This window comes from Neolamprologus multifasciatus, chromosome 14 (assembly GCF_963576455.1).
Source record: "Neolamprologus multifasciatus chromosome 14, fNeoMul1.2, whole genome shotgun sequence".
NCBI classification, from domain to species: domain Eukaryota; kingdom Metazoa; phylum Chordata; class Actinopteri; order Cichliformes; family Cichlidae; genus Neolamprologus; species Neolamprologus multifasciatus.
The window spans coordinates 2,022,226-2,045,498 of record NC_140452.1 but is presented as its reverse complement, the minus strand read 5'-3'; the positions used below and the strand labels follow the sequence as shown (position 1 = coordinate 2,045,498).

The 23,273-nt window shown below is 48.6% G+C and overlaps 1 protein-coding gene across 4 annotated transcripts in view; it reads right to left on the bottom strand.

Annotated features, from left to right (window-relative positions):
- The window catches only part of plekhg2 (pleckstrin homology domain containing, family G (with RhoGef domain) member 2), a 57,084-nt gene that overhangs the window by 506 nt on the left and 33,305 nt on the right, over positions 1-23,273 (bottom strand). For 3 of the 4 annotated variants that reach the window (XM_085131336.1, XM_085131338.1, XM_085131339.1), the window contains 10 exons: positions 14,302-14,368; positions 13,347-13,393; positions 7,394-7,544; positions 4,759-4,890; positions 3,686-3,868; positions 3,438-3,530; positions 3,267-3,353; positions 2,713-2,746; positions 2,528-2,626; positions 1,621-1,722 (listed from right to left, as the gene is read on the bottom strand). In XM_085131336.1, coding sequence (XP_084987462.1) covers positions 1,621-1,722; positions 2,528-2,626; positions 2,713-2,746; positions 3,267-3,353; positions 3,438-3,530; positions 3,686-3,868; positions 4,759-4,890; positions 7,394-7,544; positions 13,347-13,393; positions 14,302-14,368 — 995 coding nt within the window. The remainder of the gene's footprint in view (positions 1-1,620; positions 1,723-2,527; positions 2,627-2,712; positions 2,747-3,266; positions 3,354-3,437; positions 3,531-3,685; positions 3,869-4,758; positions 4,891-7,393; positions 7,545-13,346; positions 13,394-14,301; positions 14,369-23,273) is intronic. The other variant, XM_085131337.1, reaches the window with a different exon arrangement.

Sequence of the window (23,273 nt, the reverse complement as noted above, 5' to 3'; positions counted from 1 at the left end):
ATGTCACGTTTCATCGATTTTAATCGATAAATCGATTATCAAAACCCACCCTAGTCCAGACCATTACAGACTACAGGACCACCAAACCCTCCCCCACATCCTCTGATGTCTCCTTCCTCAACGAGCTCGACAACTTTTATGCTCGTTTTGAGCGAGGGAATCCAACAACCACAACCAAAACAGACGTGACGCCAGACCACCAACCTCTGACTCTCTCCCCCACCGATGTAGGAGCGGTGCTGAGCAGGATCAGTGTCCACAAGGCTGCAGGTCCTGATGGCATCCCCGGGCGTGTCCTCAGAGCGTGTTCTGGGGAGCTTGCAGGAGTGCTCACAGACATATTCAACCTGTCCTTGGCCCACGCTGTGGTACCGGCCTGCTTCAAATCCACCTCCATCGTCCCGATACCCAAAAACTCCAACCCATCAAGCCTCAACGACTACCGCCCAGTAGCACTCACCCCCATCATCACTGAGTGCTTAGAGCAGCTGGTCCTAGCACACTTCAAATCATATCTCCCCCCCACCCTGGACCCCCACCAATTCACATACCACCAGAACAGGAGCACCGAGGATGCAGTCTCCATCACGCTGCACTCTGTCCTCTCACACCTGGACAACAACACCTACACCAGAATGCTGTTTGTGAATTGTAAAGCGCTTTGAGGGCCCCAGAAAGCGCTTTATAAATGCAATCCAGTCCATCATCCACATTAAGGGGACGGCTGTGTGAGCAGCTTCAAGTTCCTGGGAGTCCACATCTCCGAGGATCTCATCTGGACGACCAACTGCTCCGAGCTGGTCAAGAAGGCTCACCAGCGCCTCTTCTTCTTGAGGACTCTGAGGATGAACCACCTGTCCTCAGACATCCTGGTGAACTTCTATCACTGCACCATCGAGAGCATCCTGACCAACTGTATAACAGTCTGGTACGGGAACTGCTCTGCCTCGGACCGGAAGGCGTTGCAGAGGGTCGTGAAAACTGTCCAGCGCATCGCCGGAGCACCACTTCCTGCCATAAAAGACATCTACAGGAAGTGGTGTCTGAAAAGGGCTGAAATCATCAAAGACCCCAGTCACCCATCACATGGACTCTTCACCCTCCTGCCCTCTGGGAGGCGCTACAGGAGCCTCCGGACTAAGACCACCAGGTACCGGAACAGCTTCTTCCCCACAGCTGTCAGACTCCTGAACTCTGCCTCCTGACACTTATAGCATATTAATAACATACCTTCATACTGTGTACATTGCAACAAACCCATAATAGACCCATATTTTCTATTCTAGCTGTGTGTCACACAGTTCAGCTTAACATCTGGAGATGAAGAGTGTGAAACGTCTGCCGTCGGGGTCGAGTTGAATCCAAACTGCAGATACACACATGCAGACGCATGATTGGTCACTGTCGCTCGCCAGGACAACGAGTCGTAATCGTCATAAGTTAGAGCTGCTTCCACGATGCAGGAGCTGCTCTGAGTCACCGTTTGCATAAAGTCAGTTTCACTTTCCCTGCTGCTTCTCTTCTCTTTGATTAGAGCATCAAAAAGCAGACGTTTGCTGTTTTACACGAATAATGGAGACACCTCTGAGCCTGAGCTGTGGCTGCAGCCTGTCTGAGTACCTGACTGCCTCCTGGTGCGTCGGTACGGCAGGTTTCCCTCCAGCAGCAGAGGCAGGTTCTTCCTGGACTTCTCCGGCGTGTACATGAGCAGCTCTGGAGGCTCTGCAGGGACAAATGGAGCAGAACGAGACCCTCGTGTTAGGGTTGAATTCAAACTGTCCCGTTCCTGGTGTCATAGACTACATGACTGTGAGCTGCCTCAAAGTTTAGGAGCACAAACGTTGATAATATTATCAAAAGGTTTCTCAAACAGTTAAGACGAGGTGATCGGGTCTGTCATTTGGAACAGACACAAACCAGAAAACATGAATCCTTTTAATATGTGACGACAGACCAGTGGAAAGTATTTATAACGCTCCACAAGTAACTCGGAACTAACGAGCCAGTTTAGTCACATGACTGAATTAAAAAGAGCGTCCCAGCAAGGCTGGACGAGGTCAGGCTGACTGATGGGAGGAAGACGAAGGAGCTTCGTCAGCTGCAGACTGGGGAACAAAAGGCTCGACTCAGGTAACAACGTCGACGTGAAGACGTTTTATTTCAGCCCGCTGCAGGACATCTACTTAGCACTTTTCATTTTTATGTTTATGTTTATTTAAGTGTTGTCTGACATGTTTGCACGAAGCACCGCAGCAATTTCCTAATGTTGTAAACCTGCTCAACATCTGGCAATAAAACCCTTTCTGATTCTGATAAGCGTATGAGGCAGGTTGGGGAGACACGTCTGGCGTTGTGTCCTGAAGCTCAGCTCAGAATGAGAAAACCTTATTTATGTCTGTGCGTCCACTTAAACGACGTTAGATTAATTTTGGGAAACGTGTTACAAACAAGTCGCAGTCGTGACCTGTGAGCAGGAGAAGAAGATGAAGAAGATGAGGAGCAGCTCGAGAAGGAGGAGGTGACTGACCCTGACCTGACTGACGCCTGCCTCGGTGATAGGCGTGGATGTCGTCCAGCCGCGGAGACGCAGACGACTTCTTCAGGTGGTCCTGCTCGAACTGAGGAGCTGAAACACAGGAAGTGATGTCACTCCATCTGCAGAGGCTGAAAACTGTTATATAAGCATGCTGGATACGTGTGTGCGAGACTCACACTGACAGAAGTTGTCTCCCAGGACCTGCCTCGCCTGGAAACGATCAGTGAATCAGTCAGACGTGTGAGCAAAGACAAATCCTCACATTAACCAGGTGAGTTAAATGAACAGGTGAGACTAGCTGAGTCAGCGTGTCCACTGTAACATGGTTACAAACATGGTTCATGTTACAGGACATCTGCTGCTGCTTACTGTTTACACCAGCAGGGGGCAGCAAAGATCTACAAAAGCTGCTAACGCTCTTTACTAAACTCTACTGCTGCTGCTGCTGGGAGCACCACTACATGCATGTCTTCTCCATCTTTGCTGTGAACATTATAAACAGCTGCTCGGGTACAGATCGTGCTCTCACTGCAGCAATCAGTCCAATCAGCTGCTCACAGAGGCCGTAAAGCCACCACAGCCAGGTCTACTCAACAATCTCCTGTGAGCAGCAGTATGCTTCAAACCACAGTGATCGGTGCTGAACTTCACCTGTGGGCAGGTAAGAGTCAACATCTAACGTGAGTGTCTTTGGATGGTGGGAGAACATGGGACATGTGAACCTGCTCACCTTGTGTGGGAGTGATGCGGGATGGTTTTCGACGATCAGCCTCTTGAGGTAGTGCACCCACAGTCGCTTCTCCTCCTGATTCTTTGTCTGCAGAACAAAAAAACAGGATCCAGATACAAACATCTGCATCTGAGATCCAGATTTAAGGCGGAGACTCGAGGCTTCCCTCACCTGGACGACATGCTGCTGTTTGGGAATGGTCTGGTCGGACACTCGGAAGCACAGCGGGTCCTTCAGATTCTCCACCAGCAGGAGATTACAGCACTGCAGGTGGAGGAGCAGACACAGAGACAAACGTGAGGAACCCTGAAGGTCAGCGTATCGCTGTGGCGATGTTTCCTGGGGGGTCGCATGTGTGTTTGTTGTGATGCAGCAGTGCAGACACAACCCACGACGGCCTCAAACGTGTTGTTACTTACAAAAATATGTGTGCTGTAGACAAACTGCTCCATCCTCTTCTTGGCAATCAGCAGCATTTTATCGAACAGGAAGAACGCTCTCTCCTTCTTCACTCTGTGGACTTTAAAGGAACCTTCAAGAACCAGCTCGCCGAACCCGCTGAGGTCCGGCCCAGTCCAGTTCACCAGCAGGGCCTCGATTTCCTGGAGAGACACATCGGTGAAAGGTCACAGGCTAACCACGGTGGAGTGAACCCGACCTAAACCTGCTGATCTGCACCGATCCTTCATCTTCAGAAAGGTTCTTTGGAAAAGCACAGCGTTCTCTAGAGAACCAATGAGCACCTTTAAAGAGATCACTACAGATCACTGATCCAGTTTTCTCAAAATGCCTGCATGGGTCACAAAGTTCTCAGTGCTGAAGGCAACTGGATGTCTTTAGGTTCTCAAAGCAGATGGGGGTCCCAGCTATGCAACAACTAGCTAGGTAACATGCTAACTAAGCTAACTCGCTAACTAGCATCAACTTGCTAGTGATTGCGCTCCAAAGCTCAGCTAAATCTGGTCACAAATAGGTCAAAAACCCATGTTAACGATGGCTAACATGCTAACAATGAAACCTGCAAATATGGATCCACAAACTCATATGGTAGCTGGGTCCATCTTTCATATACAGTCTTTGTTAACAGCTGCTGAATGGTAGCTCGTAGGTAGACCAAAGATGTCCAAGTCGGACTAGTTAAACATCCTCATTCTGTCAGTGTAAAGACGTTTAACTGAAACATCGTCATATAAGAAAAAGACGAGTAACTTCAACAGGACATCTCAGATTTCGCAGATAAAAAAATCAGTGAAAGAAATCTGTCAGCGTGGTTCTTTGAGCTGTCGGGGGTAAATGTGTCATTTTGTTTTTTATTGTGGACTCGTCGTAAAAAGCTGAACTATCATGAAAAACAGGAACTTTCATGTTACTTTGAGTATTATCAGTGCCCTAGTGGGCCACTTTAGAGTCTTTGGTGGGCCGATTCTGGCCCCCGGGCCTTATGTTTCTCAGCAGCTTTTTTCACGTTGGGGTCCTGCATGATCATCGTTACCTGCAGCCGCACAGCGTGCTCCTGTTTCCTCTTCATGTCGTTGATGTACCAGGCGACTGCTGTCATGGTGACGATGGCGTCCTCCACGACCTCATATCCGGGCTCGCTCTTATCAAAGTGCTTAGAAAGTTCCTGAAACGAGACGAGACCGGCACATAAAAGACAGCTCGCACTCTGAGATCCTTCCCCGCTCCGATCCTCCGCCTGCTGAGGCCAAAACACAGACGGGGATTTCTCCGAGCGTCAGATAAACTGTGGTTTGTGTCCTCGTAACTTTTACTCAGTTTGCTTTGACGTCTCTGAGACCACCGTGAACACGAGGACACGGAGCATCATTAACCCTTAAACTGCCACCGAGCAGCTCTGTGGCGCAGCGGAGAGCACATCGGACTTCAAAGGTTGTGGGTTCGAGTCCCACCAGAGTCGTGCTAATTAGAGCTTTCATACACAGCGCTGGAGAGGCTGTTTCTAACCCTCCAGCTCAGGGTTAACATGTGTTTATTTAGCAGATGTTTAAATGACTGCGGGAAAATCTGACCTGCTGTGGAGCAAAGGTGCTCTGTCACAGACAGGAAGTACAGGAAATAAGCGTCCTCATTGTTTAATTGATCTTTTTTTCAATAAACTAATTAAATGATTAATTCCTTCAAACTGATCACCCAGCCTGTGGCGCCCAGCGTGTCCTGAGGTTGTGTTGGAGCCTGTGAGTGATCGGCGCGAGCAGCAGCAGGTCAGGCTGACCTGAAGCTGCAGATCAGCCACATTTCATTCGTGCTCATGGAGTCGTTCTGTGAACTCTGGAGGACAAAAGCGTCGCTGTGAGAAGCATCGGACTGGAAGTAGCTCAGAGTGTGCAGTTACACTGCACTGCACCCTGAAGCGCCGTAGCACAGAATGGACTGAAACGGGAGCAGCTGAGGATTCTGGGAAAACCCCAGCTCGGATCCAAACACGTGTTTGACCGATGTTTAAACTGGCTGCCGTCATCAGAGCGGCAGCGGCAACTCCTGCAGACCAACGAGCGAGAACAAAGAGCAGCTTCAGCTGTGTCATCCTCCCGCCCGCTCCTAGAGCTGGGCTTGGACTGGGACCAGTGAGGAGACGTTCACTGGGAAAGCTGTTCCTGCTTCACGGAGCAGACGGCTGAGTGAGAAGGCCTCTGCGGCTTCAGCTTCACACCGTAGGACCTCCTTTACAGCACGCTCTGTGTGAACAGACGTGATGAGCAGGTCCTCGCCTCATCCAGGTGTTTGTGCGTCATGTTAAACATCTGGAGCACAAGTCTCCATTCAGCCAGATGTGATTATTAACGATGGGAATTTGGCACAGAAGAACAAACGGTTCTGCTCCTAAACCGGACCGCTTCAGCTTGTCTCCATCGTTTTGTCTGTTCTGACTCATGTTCACAATAACACACAATGATACTGCAGCATCATCTGCCACCTGCACAAGGTTATAATGTATTTGTGTGCACACAGATGAGCCTGCAGTTCGCTCTCGTGTGATTTGACAGAGTCACCGTTTCCTGCTGCTGACTGCGGCACAAACGGGCTCCAGCATCTGTTTGGTGTTTGTGCCAAAACTGACTCAACAAAGACGACGAGAAGCAGAGCTTACGGCTGATCGACGAGTCTTCCTGTCACGTTAACGTGAGTCCGCTGGCTCTACTTCTTCTACACAATGAAATCAGATAAGTTGAGTTTTAAGGCAGCTGTAGTTTCAAACCTCAACCAACTGTTTGCACTGCGGAGCCGACTCGCTGACTGTCGTGATCCTGCGCATGTTTGGCAGTTAGATGCAGTTTCAGATCTCTGCGTTCTGCACAGACTCTGAGTTAAAGTCAATAATGCAAATTTCTGTGCGTGCAGATGGCAACGACAGACTGCATGTGACTGCACACGGACTGTCTTTGCACAGCTGTGTTGTAGACAGCGACTGACCGGTTGGTCTCAGTCGGTCCCTGTCTGTGAAACAGCCGTTTTAATCACGTCTGTCCTACACAGGCACACACGTTAGCGTGTCACGAGACTCCTGATGTATCAGGATATCTGCACTTCACTGCAGCACAGACGGTAAAGGAGCTGCGGTCAGAAGCTGTGACAGAGCAGCTGCAGAGCGGAGAGTTTAGACTCTGAGATGATGTCAGAGTTTATCCTCGTTTTATTGGTCCTGGGAAAAACCCCGCACACGTAGCCGAGGACGCACACCGCTCGTCTTTAAAGACGCGACACGCTGAGAGGTCTCAGCCTGACCCTCTGTTTACTGACAGGAGACAGACCTGTTGCCTGGAGACCAAAGCTTTACGAGGACCAATCAGGACGTTTGGTTAGGACGTGTTACCTGTGGAAGCAGGTACTCATCTAGCCATTTATGCTGAACTAAAGCTAGAACCTGAGGTGTTTGGATGCACCTGCAGGTGGCACCAAGTAACAGGCTTTCATGTGCACAGTATCTGATAGCATCTAAATTCTCACCTGCAGTATTCATTAGTACAACCTGTTTTTAAGGTGCTATGTCCAACATCTGATCGTATTTGGAGTTTAACTTGTATATCTGGAGGTATTTGTGATATAACTTGTAGTATTTGGTAGTATTTGTGATATAACTTGTAGTATGAGGTGGTGTGAAGGGTCACCTGTAGCAGCAGGTGGTACTTGAGGATCCTCTGCACTGGTTTGAGCAGGTACGTCTCCAGCGGTAAGGAGTGGCTCAGGGTCGCCTGCCTCTCCTGGAAGAAACGAACCAGACTTTCGTTCTTCATGCACTCCCTCAGCACAGCCACCGAGCTGTGGACACAGAGCAGCACAGACGGCGTTAATCATTAAAGTAACAAGCCCCAAAACAAGTCGATGGGTATTCAGGTCAGGTTAGAGTTCAGCCATCAGCTCGTAGCATTTAAAACACGGGGAGGGAGCTAAGGAGGAACAAAGAGATGAGCTGGGGTGGAGAAGCCAGAAGACAAGCTGCAGGAGGTGAGAGGGATGTCCTCAGTGTTCATCAGAGGACGAGGTGAAGAAATGATGGAGGGAAGGAGGAAGAAGAAGACAGATGGAGGCGATTATGACAAACTGAAGAGCAAAAGGACTCCACAGCTGTTTGGAGCTTTGACAAACATTCATTACAAGTTTATAGAAGAACGAGAGAAACTGACGAGATCAGAGAGAAAGAAAAGATTCTGACAGAGCTTCTGGATCCAGTTCACCAACATTCATCACGATCAGAACAAAGAGCAGGCGACGAGGAGACGAGGGAGGGCCACGTGTCCACGACGACGAGATAGAAAGAGTCTGAGGAAGGAAAAATGGAAAGACAGGAAGTTAAAAATAGGTCCAGGTTATGAAGAAAGAAGCGACAGGAGAGAGGACGGGGATGGTGGTGAAAGAGCATGATGGAGGACAGTGGAGACTCAGCTGTCGGGTCCTCTGACGGACATTCATCACAGTTGGAAGCAAAAGAATGTTGGACGCTGGTGGAGGGAAGGAGGGAAGGAGGGAAGGAGGAGGGATGAGGAAATAGGGGGCCAAAGAGGAAGGAGGGCAAGGTAACGATGGAGATGGAGAGATCAGGCTCTTTTACTCCACAGGAAAGAGGGGATTCAGAGCAGTGCTAATATCTTCTGCAGACATCAGTGAAGCGCAGAGTCTGAAACGAGCTTTCAAACACAGCAGCTCATCGGTTTCTTCCCCACAGCGTCCGAAACACCTCAACAGGTGACGCAAACCAGAATATCGACCAGATAATTAAAGAGTTTCATCTGCAAACTCACAGCTGAAATGTCTAAATGCTCAATCATCCAGGAAAATAAATCCCCAAAAGTTGATTCTGTTCATCTGGACGTCGCGTTTTCTGGGAGAAACGATTCGTCATCATCAGCTGACGTCTTCAGTCTCAGCTGACTGCAGGTTTCAACCTTATAAACAGGACATTTGCACCATGACTGAAACCAGCAGCACTGAAGGAACAATGGACCATTGTTCCTTCAGTGGTGGTTTCAGTCATGGTTTATAAGGTTGAAACCTGCAGCCGCTGGGACGACAAAAGTGACAAATGTCAGGTTCATATAAACTGTCACAGACTGAACAGCTGAATTTAAGGGCCCAACAAGAAATGAAGCCGTAATCTGTCATCTCGGACTGAAGGAAGCCGACTTCAGCCTCAGACAAACACTCGGCTCTGCAGGGAGAATTTAAAGCAGATGGCAGATATGAAAAATGTGCACCAGAGACATGCCTCGAAACTGCGTTTGGCAAGATTCCCATGAACTCATCCCTGGAACACCGAGGACTTCCTTCAGCCCAAACTTCCAGAGTCTCCGGGGTCGCTGTGCTTCACCTCGTGTTGTACGGATGCTCGCAGCAGAGGAACGCAGTCAGTTTCACAGACTGCAGATAATCGCAGCCGCTCCCCCGAGCCTGAAGTCATCTCCACCAATCAGAGGTAACAAAACACCAACCTGCAATCTGCACAGCCAATCAAAACACTATTAACCTCTTAAATAGTCCCACCCGTGCGTCTACCTGCAAGCTTTGTTTGCATTGGGACGCCTGATTATTTGTCCAGATGGGTTTTCCACAGATATGCCCTCTCTACACTGAGGATCCGCTTTTCCCAACTACCTGCTCCGAGTTCGGAAGTGCAGCAGTCAGTCAGCAGGCAGCACCGGGGCAGACAGACCCCGCTATCCCGGCGGTTAACCTGGACAGTCCTGCCGTGCTGTGACGGGCGGGGATGAAGGCCGGGACATAAACCCAGTAACCTGCTCTGTTTCCCAGACGTACTTTCGCTTTCATGCGTGTTGAGTCGGATCATTCCTGGAACATTTCTCTGCTCTGTTAAAAGTTGGCTTTAATCAGGAGACCCCCTGCCAGCCTCCGAAGCCCGCTGGCTCTCCAGCTCATCAATTTACAGCATTACAAACTGTGCTTGCATCCAAGTGGAGTTTAGCGGCATAAATTAGCTCAGCATCTGTCTCTGCTCTCCCCGCGGAGCTACCTACTGAGATTACATCCACATCTGTTCAAATCATTCTGCTGGCAGCCAGTTTACACGCAGTGTTGTCATATTACAGAGACAAATATCTCCTTCGCTTTTGCTGCTGATGGTTTCCGATGGCAGAGAAGCTGCGTTCCTGGAGCCGATTGTTTGGTATCATTTTAGTGCAGGATCCCCGGGCGAACAAAGCCTCTCGTCTCGTGTTCCCAGCAGAGTTCAGAAACCTGCAATCCAGCACATTTCCCTCCAAATCGGACCCAGCGGATCACTGTGGAAAAATGCAGAGCAGGGCTGACAGAGACGACAGTCTGCTCCTCTGGTGATCGCATTACTGCGAGTTTGCTGAACGCTCGCAGCTAAAATTTACACAGGGCTGATTCTGGCGAGTAAGACAAACGTTTTGACCCAAAACCGAAAGATTTAAAGCAGCAGAAAGTTTAGATCTTTAAACCACGACGCTGTGCTGATGGTTGCAGCACACGCAGGTGACTTGGAGCCTCCTGTGGGACGCAGCGAGGCGACCACATGAGTGGAAATGGTTTCGAGCACATCTGAGGAGCTGAGGCTTGCAGGGATGAGACAGCTGAAGAAGTGATGTCCTGGTGCCTTCACGGAGCTTCAGCAGCAACCACAGCATGCTGCGCCCTGCAGCGCTGCCTCCAGCACCCTCAGCCAGAATAAACCCTGATCAGCTCAGACTTACTCTGATTACTTTTAACCTCTTTACAGCTGGGGTTGGGCTCACATCCACCCCTTCATCGAGCAGAAGGACACGAGGAGGATTCATTCAAGCTTGCTCTGAGCCCTGAGGTTCACTGGTGAGTGACGGTGGCGGCACACTCTCGCCGTCCACATCAGACTTAAATATCTCCTCATGAACCCTTTTTAGGAACATCTACGTGATCTCCTGACATGCAAACCTGCTGTTCAGTGATCTGTCAGTGTTTCACATTATTTCCCATCTATGTGCAGCAACAAACACACAAAGTTTTCATGTGTCGGCTTTGCTGAAAGATTCCTGTGTTTCAGGCTGGGAAAAAGTACATTTGGCAGCCGTGAGCATCCTAACACGCAGCAGCTGAATAAATCAGCAGTCGAGAGGCCGAGAAGGGTCGAGCAGCAGAGGCAGCGATGCAGCTCGACAAGCTGGAGACGCGCTGACAGAGACAGAGTTTCTGGGTTTGGTGGTCTGAAAGCATTTGACCTACTTATTTTTATTGGTGTTTAATGGAGCTTTAAGGAGGCGACAGGCAGATAGAGCGAGCGAGGTGAAGGAGGGGTCGCCTTCCACCCCGGCAGACTCGGTACGAAGGGGTTTAAACGCACGGGGAGGCGCGTATGGGTGACGATGAAGCTTTTACTGCGCATGCACGCAGTGATTTAAGTGCATCAATATGCAGACAGATGGAGGCCGGGCAGAGATCCACGGTGGAGAGAAGAGCTGCGTGAGATCAACAGTGACTCTGTTTGACTCTGCAGAGCATGAAGAGACGAAGCCGCCGTGGACGCAGACGTGCAGCGAAACAGGGCGACGCCGCTCTCTGTGCCTCTCGTTCACGTCACGCACACGCAGCTCTGCGTTCGAGTGTCTTCTTACTACATTAAGAAGTAAGAAGAATTCAGAGTATCGCACCACGCAGAGCTCTGCGCGCTGTGGCAGAGACGTCACGTGCAGCTGTTAACGTGGGCGCGTGCTTTGTTTGAAGCTGGATCTGTGGATTTGTCACCACATTAACATCAGCCTCTCTGCTCAAGTTACAACCACACGGTCCTGTGATCTGCTTCATTTGTGATGAGCGTGCAGAGTTTCCCATCAACACTGAATAACGCTGTGCAGGCTAGGCTAACGCTAACAGCTAACGCTGACAGCTAACGCTGACAGCTAATGCTAACAGCTAACGCTAACAGCTAACGCTAACAGCTAAAGCTAACAAGCTAACGCTAACAGACGACTGAAAGCTCAGGAAGAAGAAACCAAAGATGAGCCGACGTGTTTGCAGGAGAGACAAACAGGAAATATATCAAACGATTACAACGTCACGCCTGTGCTTGTTGTACTTGTGCTGTTGCTAGGTGGTTGCCAAGCAACCTGCTGGTATAATTGTGTAATTCAGCTCTTGTGGATCTAAAAAAATGTTAAAAAAGGAGATTTTCTAACTCGTGATGTTGTAGGAGACAGTGTTTCACATGGATTGTGTTACTTTGTGAACAGTGAAACACAAAAGCACAGAGTTGGTTTTATTCTAACCGAGTTTCTCCCTGCAGATCGATCGTAGATCTGTCCACATCGATCTCCTCAGCAGTTATCGGCCCTGAGTGTTGGCCGTGTTACGGGTGTAGCACCTGTGATACGGAGTCGTGGGTTTGAAGGAGTTTTTATTCCCCTTTAACTTAAAGTCCAGCGTTTGGTGATATTTTTGTTGTTGATCTCCACATGTTCTCCAAACTCCTGCAGCTCCGACAGATTTGGAGTTACAGAAAGAGATGATTTGTTAGTCACAGTTTGTTCCTCGCTGGTTGTTTCAGTGTCGTCACGCAGCTTAACCAGAGCTTCACACATGAAAGGACTTTTCCTCCATGAAGGCGAGACGAGGCGCGAGTGCCCAGAACTTACGTGCATTTTGCAGGAACATAAGATGTAAGATGGGGAAATATTGTTTGCTTTTCCATTGTTGCATGAAATTTCAGGGTACTTGCGCCTGATGTGTGGGTCGTCTGATGAAGTGTTACTGTGATGTTGATTGAGCTCATCACCAACTTGATGCGGGGAGGACGGGTGGAGCTTCCAGCCTGTGACAGCTGCTGCTTCATCACACAGAAGCAGCAGCTGGAGTTAAACTCTCTGTGCCTCCAACATCTGCCATCATAACTTCATTTGTTTTCAGAGAATGGAAATGAGATTATTAAGCAGGACTCGCCGTCCCTTCATCCTCATCAAACACATCTGCATTTTGAAGTTGAGTAAAAAATGTTGCGTGAGTGTTTCCAGTGTTGAAATTGATTTGAATCAGAAGCAACGTGTTGGTTTTGTGACAACACAAAGAGACTCAGAGATGTGAAAGGCTGAAGCCGAACTCTCTGTGAGGATGACGTCAGCGAGGACGCCGCTCAGGCTGTTGTCCGTGGAGCAGACCCCAACGCTCGCATTTACTCTGGTCATAAATCAGCGTCAGAGTGAACTCGACAGCGGTCTGTTCATCAGGAACAGCCACAGAAATGTTTCTCACTGATGTCGATCAAACTTGAACATTTTTTGCATCCAAATGAGCGAAAAACACAAAACTCAAAGAGTCCAAGAAAAGCTTTGTGTCAGTGATTAAATCAGCCTGAGGCTGGACTTCCTGTTTCTACTTCCTCCTTTATCTTTATTGGCTCCTGTTGTCTCCACAAAGGAGGTCATGTGATCTGTTACTCAAAAAGTTGTGGAGAAACTTTCTAAAGTCAAACTGCTTCAGTCGACCCGGATCTGGAAGCAGGACAGCGGATCCAGATCTCCACCTGAGCCGGGATCCAGCTCAGAGTCTGGGAATCCTGACAGGAAGCTCTGTGTGTGTGTGTGTGTGTGTGTGTGTGTGTGTGTGTGTGTGTGTACTTACTTGGGGTAGTTCATGCAGTAGAGCGTGTAGATGTCGAAGGCTTCACTCTGAAACAGAGAACAGCTGATGTCAGAGCAGCTGGCGTGCGACGCTCACCTTTACTTTTCCTACAGTTAAAAATGTGCATGAATCTGAGACCTTCCCACTCCCACCCAGCTGTTTGGCCCAGATGTTTGCAGTTTTATACATTCGGTCTGGCTGCCTGGACTCAGCCACAGGTCCACCTCACAGAGGTCAGAGGTCTTCGTCCCATCCAGCAGGTATGACCGTAGATGTGCCGCTGAAGTGTGAACCACACTCATCCTTGTAAAGTGGGCGAGCTGTCCTTCACCTCGCCTTTCACTCCACTTCCTGTCAGCCAGTCAGGAGGTTGCAGAGAGAAACACACTGTCTCGTGCTCGGGTCCTAAAATAACTCTAACGGTTTAATCTAATGTCCAGGATTAAACAGGAAGTTCAGTTCAGCCCAGTCTGAATGAACAACAAGCTTCCTGAGGACCAGACGCTGCTTCTAAACTCAACTGAAGGTGCTCAAAGGTCCTGCAGAAGAGTTTAACCCTGAATGCAGCACAGCCCCCTGCAGATGAACAAAGACGACGCAGAGGGACGGGACAGGTTACTGTGGAGACTTCCTGCTCTCCTAATCTGATCTACAATCCTGAACTCCTACTGCTCATCCTCAGCTCTTATTCTGACCCCTGACCTCTCACAGAGCAGCTTTGCATCACTCACACTTCAAAATAATCCTTCTTTATCTCAAACTGGGCCTCAGTGCATTCTCTGTCCCGAATAAGCTCCTCCCCCTTCCAAGGCCTGGGTTCATTAGTATCATTAACGCTAAAAGAAAAAAGCTTTTACACTCATGTTTAGTTCGTGCGCTGAAAGAAATCAAAGAGCTTTGACACCACAGAGGTGAGACACACACACACACACACACACACACACTGTGTACTCACCCTTTCTACGAAGCACTCTGCGATGGCTGCAGCATGAGGGCTTCTCTCTAAATCCTCCAGCAGATCACTGAGGACACAAACACAGAGGTCAAAGGTCAGGCTAATGTTCCAACAGGGACTTGTTCTGTGTATTAATGATGTTGGTGCATCAGCTTCATCCACACTGGGAACCATTAGTCCCCAAAACCTGCAGGTTCTCTGACGTCCAGCAGAGGCAGCAGTGAGTCAGTCCCATAGACTCTCATGTTAAAACGTTCCAGCAGAAACAAACAAACAAACATGTCTACAGCCTAAACTGTTTTTACCTGTTTTAATAACCCACCTGTTTAAATTGTACTGAGGCATAAAGTTTGCATTATAAGGGGCGTGGTCTCTTTGATTGACACGTGGATCGTGACACAGGTGGCTGTAGCTAGCTGTCTCCTAGGCTTTATCTCTGCAAACCGGAGTCCCAGTTGTGCTGTGTAGGACTTTATTTGGATGTTACTGAGCAATAATTAGCAGGTATCCAGGTATAACCCTGTAGGTTGGGACCAGTACCAGGACTACACTGGTTTGTCTCTCCTCCCAGTCTTGAATAGGAGGATCTCTCACATGTAAAGCAGAGGTGTTAACCACCACGGAACCACTGAGGTTCCCTAAATGCATCATCTGGGTGATCCTGAGCATGAAGGACCTGCAGTGTGCAAACTGTCCACAGAGCGAGCACAGACAGTCTGATGCTGTAATAACCATTAGGGGTGCAACCATACACAAAATTCACGGTTTGATATTTTTTCGATACAAAAAAATGTTCATGCCTTTTTAATTTGTCATTTAAAATATAATCAAAATTATAAATATATATTTTAACTCAAACGTACAGTTTTTAAATTTAATGTTGCTGAAACAACAAAGTAATAAAAATAAATCTATCTGATGGAGAAATCCCTCATCTTTGAAAAAGAGAGTTTATTACAGAGAAATGGCTCTTTCCAAAATAAAAGCTCTACTATACGCTTCTTCTGGGCTATATTCTCAGCAGCATATTAAACATATCAGGTCCCCATAAGGAGAATCATGTGCTAACGGCTGTCTAAATGACTCGGGTAAAGTTTGTAGCATGGTGCTTGTTGTTTTTGTCTGCTTCCACTTGTCTTTGCACTAGGATGATGTCGGAGTAAATGTGCAGTCATATTCGTTGTGTTCCCACTAGTGCTGTCAGCGTTAATCTGAAATGACGTTAACGCCACAACACGGCAAATCTCCGTTAACGAGCTACCGCGGATCGCCCCGTGCGTGGGGCTGGACAGCGTCAACACGTTAACGAGCTAACTGCGCTAACACACTAGTTCCCACCAATGTAATTGAGCATTGCGTGGCACATCCAACATACTGTTTTACTTTAGTCCATGACGCGCTTACCTTCAGGGTCATACGTCACATGAAGACCAAAATAGTTCCAAACGCCAGATCTGAATGAGGGTGGAGGAGGTTCAATTTGCCATGTTGCAACGAGCTTAGCTTCTGTCTGCTAGCTTGCTGCGCTCAGCGGATCTGCGCTCGACAGTGCAGCCTAGGCGGAGTAGTCGAACGCAGATCCACTGAGCGCTCAACACAGACAGCATCGTCAGAAGAAAAGTTGATAAAATAAATTAAAATTTTGTATTGTTCATACATATGTGTACCGAACTGAAAGCACTGTATGAACGGTTCAATATCGATACGAGTATCGTTGCACCCCTGCTAACCATCATACTGTATTCACAGCGAGCGCTGCGACAGAGAGAGGGAGATTAGCATGATGCTACACCAACTCAGGGAAACTCTCCCTCTGACCACCCCCGACCCGCCGAGTACAACAACCTTCTTTATCGCTTTGTTTTAATTCATCCTCTCTTTTCTCCATCCATCTTAACCGCACTGTGCACTCCTTAAACCACAGCAGCGTGACACCAAACCAATCAGATTCTGTGGAATAACCTTTGACCTGCTGGCTGTTTGCTGCTGAGCTCCGTCTGTGGTTTTAATCACAGCGAGTCGTTGATGAATACTCGTTTAAGGTCATTCGTGCAGGACGAAGCAAAGCAGAAAGCGCCGCGGCGTGTTACGCTCGCCTCGTTTCCATGTTTGCTCCTCTGTGGAATCGATTTCTGTCTTTTTGAGGGCTCATCATAAAGATTTGACGGTGATTATCGTGCCGAGCGTTCAGACGCTTTCGGTGAGAAACAGACTGACAGAAAGCAGCTCGATCGCTGGGGTCGCGGCGTTGCTTACAAACCTTTTCTTTCTCTCTCGTCGGTTTAACGTCCGGATGCTCTAACTTGGTCTCTCTGAAACAGACTCCGTGTGTTTGAGATCAATGTGCAGCCCTGCAAGTTTTCAGGCCCATGGGTGCCTGAAAACTGCCGGCCTCCAAACCAAAATGAATTATGAGGAAAATTTGGGAAAGAAGGAATTTGTTGCAAAACAGGAAACTTGTTGTTCGCTGTGAGGCTGAACAGAGCGAAGCGTTTTAATCTGACAGCCAACAGCGAAGAAACACAAGAGCATCTGACAGTGAGTCAGGTCAACGTGGATCAAATTGTGAATCATGCAAAGCTACCCTAGAAAAGTGGCTTTATGTTGAACTGGAAGTCTCCATCCTGCCCGTGCGTTGAGCAGCTTTGATGACCTCGGCGCAGCTGAATCTGGTTATTTCCCCACCGAGCAGTTTAAAAATAACACGAGCAGTAAAACAAACTGTTGCATGAGACCGAAAACGTCTCTGAGAAGCTTTGTTTTTATTTGGCGAGGCCGATGTTTGTTGCTAGGCAGAAACTCGAGCCAAATGTCTGATGACTATCTGAAAAAGTGCAGCTCTCTGAACAATGCGTCAGGAAAGAGCGGAGCCTCGGAGAGTCTCACTGGAGGGACTTTTACTGCTGACGTCGGACGACTGAGGCGGCGTGAACGAAACATGCCGACAGCTCAGATGAGTTTATGATGAACATGGATCCATCTGAGCTGAGATCAGACCGGAGACATCGTCCAGCTGCCTCTCACTGACCTGCTGTTTCATTCATTTTTACTTTCCTGTAACGAGACATTTAAGTTGATGAATCCAATCAAGATTCACACTGAAGCTCATTTCCCAGACGATCTTTTTCTGCCATATTGGCGCAGGCCTCCGTCTGGTAACACCAGAGGACCCTTCGTTTGTGCAGGTTTGTCTGACGCTCATCTCTGGATGAATAAAAGTGAGTAAATGAGCTTCGTCTGAAGGGACGGCGAGGAGCTCCGCCACATTGTCTGACGGGGACGCTCCAGATGTGTTCCAGGCACATCCAGGAGAGGAGACCTCTGGAAGTTCCTCGTTTTCCCGAAGAAGAGCTGGAGGAAGTCTGAGCAGCAGAACACGGAGATGAGCTGCTTCCACAGGTCGGAGTTTGCAGATCAAACCACGTGAGAAGCTCAGAGCCCTGATAATGAACCTGTTTCACTGTGAAAAGAGCTGATTTTGATTGTTTCTGGGAACACGAGGAGCGCGGTGGCGTTGCGAGCGAGCGGCTGTGACGAGGAGGAGATAGGAGGAGATCACATGAGGTCACGCTGCACAACTCTTTCTGCATTCTCAGCTAACGAGCTCCGATCGAGTCTCTCATTATCACAAACACACACATATCTGTGCGTATGGACGGACACACACACGCTCCCTCCTCCTCTTCCTCGCTGCCTTCACTCGCTCGCTCGCTCTGGCGTCAGGCCTCGTTTTGTGGCCGGCGGACATCATTAGCCGGGGATTATGGGAAAGGAAGAGGGAATTCTGGGAATGGAGTGACCACAGAAAAGTCGGGATGTCAGAGGCGAAGCGGCGGAGAGAAAGACGCCACAATAAAAGTGAAGGAAGCACAGAGACGAGTAAACAGAGACGGAGCTGATAATTAAAGACAGAAGGAAAAACGTCTTTAATGTGGAGACAAACATGTCGGGAAAACAGAGATATCGGCAAAGCATCACAACACTGATCCACGCACGTTTGTTTATGTGCACAAAGCAGCAGGTTTGTCAGGTCAGGCCGAGAGCGAACCAGCAGCACGCCGAGCTGTCAGCGCTCGTCACGGCGACGGCGTCCACGCACGCACACGTCCTGTCCACGCTCAGCGAAGCCTTTCAACAACGGTCCGGTTTACTGAGATTTAAAGCTAAACTTTCTGCTCGTCTTCATTTCCTGCTTTACAAACACGCAGCCTGATGGCCGACTTGGGCGGGCCACGGCGAGGCGTGCACCTGAGGAGCAGACGAGCTGCTTCCCCTCGCCGTCAGCAGGAAGAGCACGAGGTCAGCGACATGGAGACGCAGCTTCATTGTCTTTTAATTTAGACAATTTATTAATTATTAATTAATTTATTTACTCTGATCTATTGAAAATAAAGCAGAATATCCTTTTGCTGTGTTTAATGTTTTGGCAGTGATAATGGGACCGTCCTGATGCCTGAGTTAAATAAGTCCTGTGATCACACACGGCGTTATGGCGCTCGTCTATGAGAAGTCCTCTGATTGGCTGCTGCTCCTGTCCATCCTCTTCAGATGACGTTTTTCCCGCCTGTTTCTCCTGGGCGTTCACACCTCAGCTCATCAACACGTTTTCCCTTCTTTTCCCAGGAATTTAACCCACTAAATAAGCAAACCTAACCTTGACCCCGGGTGACCCCGTGACCCCCAAAACACCGAGCTGGGCCTTCCCCTCCTCCACCTCTTCCTCCTTCTCCCCTGCAGGCCAAGAAAACACAGGTCTGGTTTTCATCCTCCCTCGGAGCGCCGGCTCTGTAACGCAGTGATGAACAGCAGCTGACTGAGCGGCGCCGCAGAAACGCGCTGAGACGAGGACGAAGAGTCGAATGCAGTGAAATGTGTTTTTATCCAAACTCTGATGGCGGTGTGTCGGCGGTTTGACAGGTTCACAGTCACTCAGACGCATCACAGCGCCGTTTGTTTCCACCCTGTTGTTTTAAGCCGTGGATCACAGCAGCTTTGCATGACTCACAGTTCAAAATAATCCTTCTTTGGCTTACACCGGGCTTCAGTTCATCTGTCATTCTTCTGATTGGCTGTGCCTCGAAAATTAGGGTTTAAGCAGCAGGTGGGTGGGGCTTCTGATGACCAAATAAGGATGAGGAATAGTAATTTTACAGTAACACCCTCAGAGTTCACAGCGGGGGCTGAATTTGGGACTGTTGAATGATGAAGAGGAACACTACATTTGATACCAGGATCATCTTCTTGACTTGATTATATTTTAAGGTTACGCTGATTTATCTGCAAGCCACTTTGCAACCCAGCTCCAGCCCAGTTCATCCTTTCATGCAGGTGGAAGATGTTTCCCATTGAACTTTCGCACCCTGACGACACATCACGAGCACCTCGGGCTTCGGTATCTTGCCCAAGGACGCTTTGGCATGGAGACTGGAGCAGCAGGGATCAAACTACCAACCTTCCAGTTAGCAGATTAGTTACTCTACCTGCTGAGTCACAGCCGCCCTGCAGTTAGTGTAACTGAGCCCAGATCAGCCCACAGAAACACTGAGGTCTCTTTACTTTCACTGAACCTGTCCGAGCCTGTAATCACTCACAACACTGTGACATGTGTGCACTGAAGCACATTGTTTCCACATTTCTCTTATTTCATGAACAAAGTCTTGTTTAGCATTAACACATCGAGAAGCAGAAGAAGTGTCTTTTGTCTTTTACTCCACGTTTCCCTCAAACACGTCAGCGAGACATCACACCTCCAACACAGGCCTCAGGTAAAGTAGATGACACCTGACTCCAGATTAAAGCCTTCAGACTGCAACAACGTTTCCTTTTTACAGCGTACTTTCCCCCGGACCACCCTGCAGACGCACATAATTAAATCACTCAACATTTACCTGCTGCCTGTAATATGCAGGCAGGGACTCTATAACACACCCGAGAGCAACGATGGCCGCTCTGTGATCATGAAACTGTGAGTTACTGAGCCAGAGCCCAGAATCAGGGACGTGTAACCAACAGCAACATTTTACCTGCAGCAATAAACCATGTTTCACTCAGCACAAGATGATTACTGCTCTGCTCCGCCTACGTTATATTTAACAGCTCATACGATTAAAAACGAGCTGAGTTGGAGTGGGTTGCAAAGCGTCTTGCATATACACAGAAAATGTAGGCTAAGTTCATTCAAGGCAAAGTAATGAGCAAGCAGCAGTTACAGGGTCTCAGCTGATCTGGAGGGTCGACTTCATGCCCCGACTCGTCACTCTGAAGCCACTTTCATACCTGCGCTGCATCCTGACCTCTTCTAGACCTCATCTGATGACACACATGGTCACGTTAAACAAGAAACGTGGCTTTTTTCTCTCAGCATCGAGTCGGTAAAAAGACGTTATATTACAGGTGTGATCACACAGCACAGGTCAGGTCACCTCATCAGCGGCTCCCTCACGTAAACCATAGCGAGCAAGTATTTCCATCCAAAAATATCTGACGGCGTTCTGAAATAATGCTCCAGAAATTCCAGACTTCAAGTGAGAAAGGGGAGCGATCGTGGCTCAAGAGTTGGCAGTTTGTCTTGTAACCGGAAGGTCGCCGGTTCGAGCCCCGGCTCAGACAGTCTCGGCCGTTGTGTCCTTGGGCAAGACACTTCACCTACCGCCTACTGGTGATGGTCAGAGGGGCCGATGGTGCGATATGGCAGCCTCGCCTCTGTCAGTCTGCCCCAGGGCAGCTGTGGCTACAACCGTAGCTGCCTCCACCAGTGTGTGAATGTGAGAGTGAATGAATAGTGGAAGTGTAAAGCGCTTTGAGGGGTCCGAAAAGCGCTTTATGAATGCATTATTATTATTATTAAAGGAAGGAAGGAAGAAGATTCAGAGCCAGTAAATAAACTCTGATCAATGCATTTGTGTGACTTCACTGATCGAGGTCATCAATCATCAGTCTGACTCAGCTGCTGGTTTTGGCCCAGTGCACCATGGGAAACTGGTGCTGATGATGTTGTGGTTGACGTCCCAGGAGACGGTATGTCTGTCTGACTTTGCTGAGTGTGTGTGTGTGTGTGTGTGTGTGTGGCACCCCAGTTATCTGGGTGTTTCTTCGTCACTCACTATGTATTAACAGACCTCTCTGTATTGAATCATATCTGTTATTAACCTCTGTCTCTCTTCCACAGCATGTCTTTATCCTGTCTTCCTTCTCTCACCCCAACCAATCACAGCAGATGGCCCCGCCCCTCCCTGAGCCTGGTTCTGCTGGAGGTTTCTTCCTGTTAAAAGGGAGTTTTTCCTTCCCACTGTCGCCAAAGTGCTGCTCATAGGGGGTCATATGATTGTTGGGTTGTAAGGGTCAACCTTACAGTATGAAGATCTTGAGGCGACTGTTGTTGTTTTGCTGCTGTGTAAATGAAATTGAACTGAATTATCATAGGTGTGCGTGATGTCATAGAAAACAGAGAGTCCTTAAATGGTCCACTCAGGCACAGAAGCCCCGCCCACTGGCTGTGCAAACCTATGCTTTCCAATCAGTAACCAATGAAAAGAAAGTTGTCTTAAAGTAGGAGGAGCTAAATCTGCTGTTTCCAGCCCAAATTATTGTGAGCCGAGAATCAAAGTTTCAGATCTAAAAAATATTAGTGGTTTAAATCTGTTGTGCACACATTTAAATCATCTATATCTGAGACACACACACACACACACACACACACACACACAGCAGTTTAGTCCCTATTAAGCCTCCACATCCACACGGCTCAGTTTCCCACTGTAACACACACTCAGCCGGATGGTGTCATGTTCCAGCTATGCTGGATGATGTAGCCTCTCTGAGCTTGTTATGTCTGCCCATCTGGTACTGTGTGTGTGTGTGTGTGTGTGTGTGTGTGTGTGTGTGAGTCAGAACAAGCGATGGGGGTTTTCTTATTTTCTCTCCTTTCTGGGACAAAGAGCTGAAGAGAAACCAGGTCAGTGGTTTCAGTCAAACTCTGAGTGACCTGCAGAAACGTGGACGCGGCAGAAGCTCGTCTGATGGCGTCCTGAACGCTGGGACGGCCTCGTTAACAACTCATTAACTCCCATTAGCTAAAATGCAATTAGCTGCAATGATGTAGAGTTTCTCTCTCTCTCTACCCCCCCTCACTCGCCCGCTCTCATACGATATTTCCCATGAGAAGCAGGAGCAGGAAGCCTGGATGGAATGAAAACTGTGTGTTTGCACTCACACGTTAGTGCGTTTGTGTTGGAACAGGCACAAAGAAAGTGTGAAAACAGGACCTTAGCAGGGAGGAGTGTGTGTGTGTGTGTGTGTGTGTGTGTGTCTCAGCCACTTTAAGCTCCTTTCACTCTGAAGTCATTTCAAAACTGCATCGCTGGTTCTGGGAGCGCTTGATTTCTCCACGACGGTGGGCGGAGCCGTGGACTTTACACGGTCCTACATTCATTCAACGCTTAAAGCTTGAAGGAGGCGACTGGGCTTCCACTCCTTCATGCACACCCAGGCGTGAGGAGTGAGGCGTTTGGGGCGGAGCGTGCTGTGCCACGGTGAAACACTGACATTTGCTGCATCACAGTTTAATATCAGGAAAGTCTGGATGTCAGCCTGAAGCAGAAAAACTACAGACGGCTGCGTCAGGAGTCACGCTGGCAGCGATGCGTCTGGGCGTGGCCGAGGATGTCTCTCTGTCAGAGTTTCACACATGTCTGTGAAACATACTGATGCATTTGATTTGTTGGAGCTTTGCAAGAGTCTTTAGTTCAGTTTGTACTTTTGAATCTCTGCAGAGCTGAAACGATGTGACCGCCTGCACTGTTCGTGGAGTCTGTGGTTACCACGAGCAGCGTTCATGCGAAGTTTAAATGCTGTAAATGTCTAATGTGCTGTAAGGTTTTTATGCACGTTTAAGCATGAACGAGCCGGCAGTGCCAGCCTTAGTAATACAATCCTGTGTGTGGCAGAAACGCTGGTCCACTGTGGGGATTTCA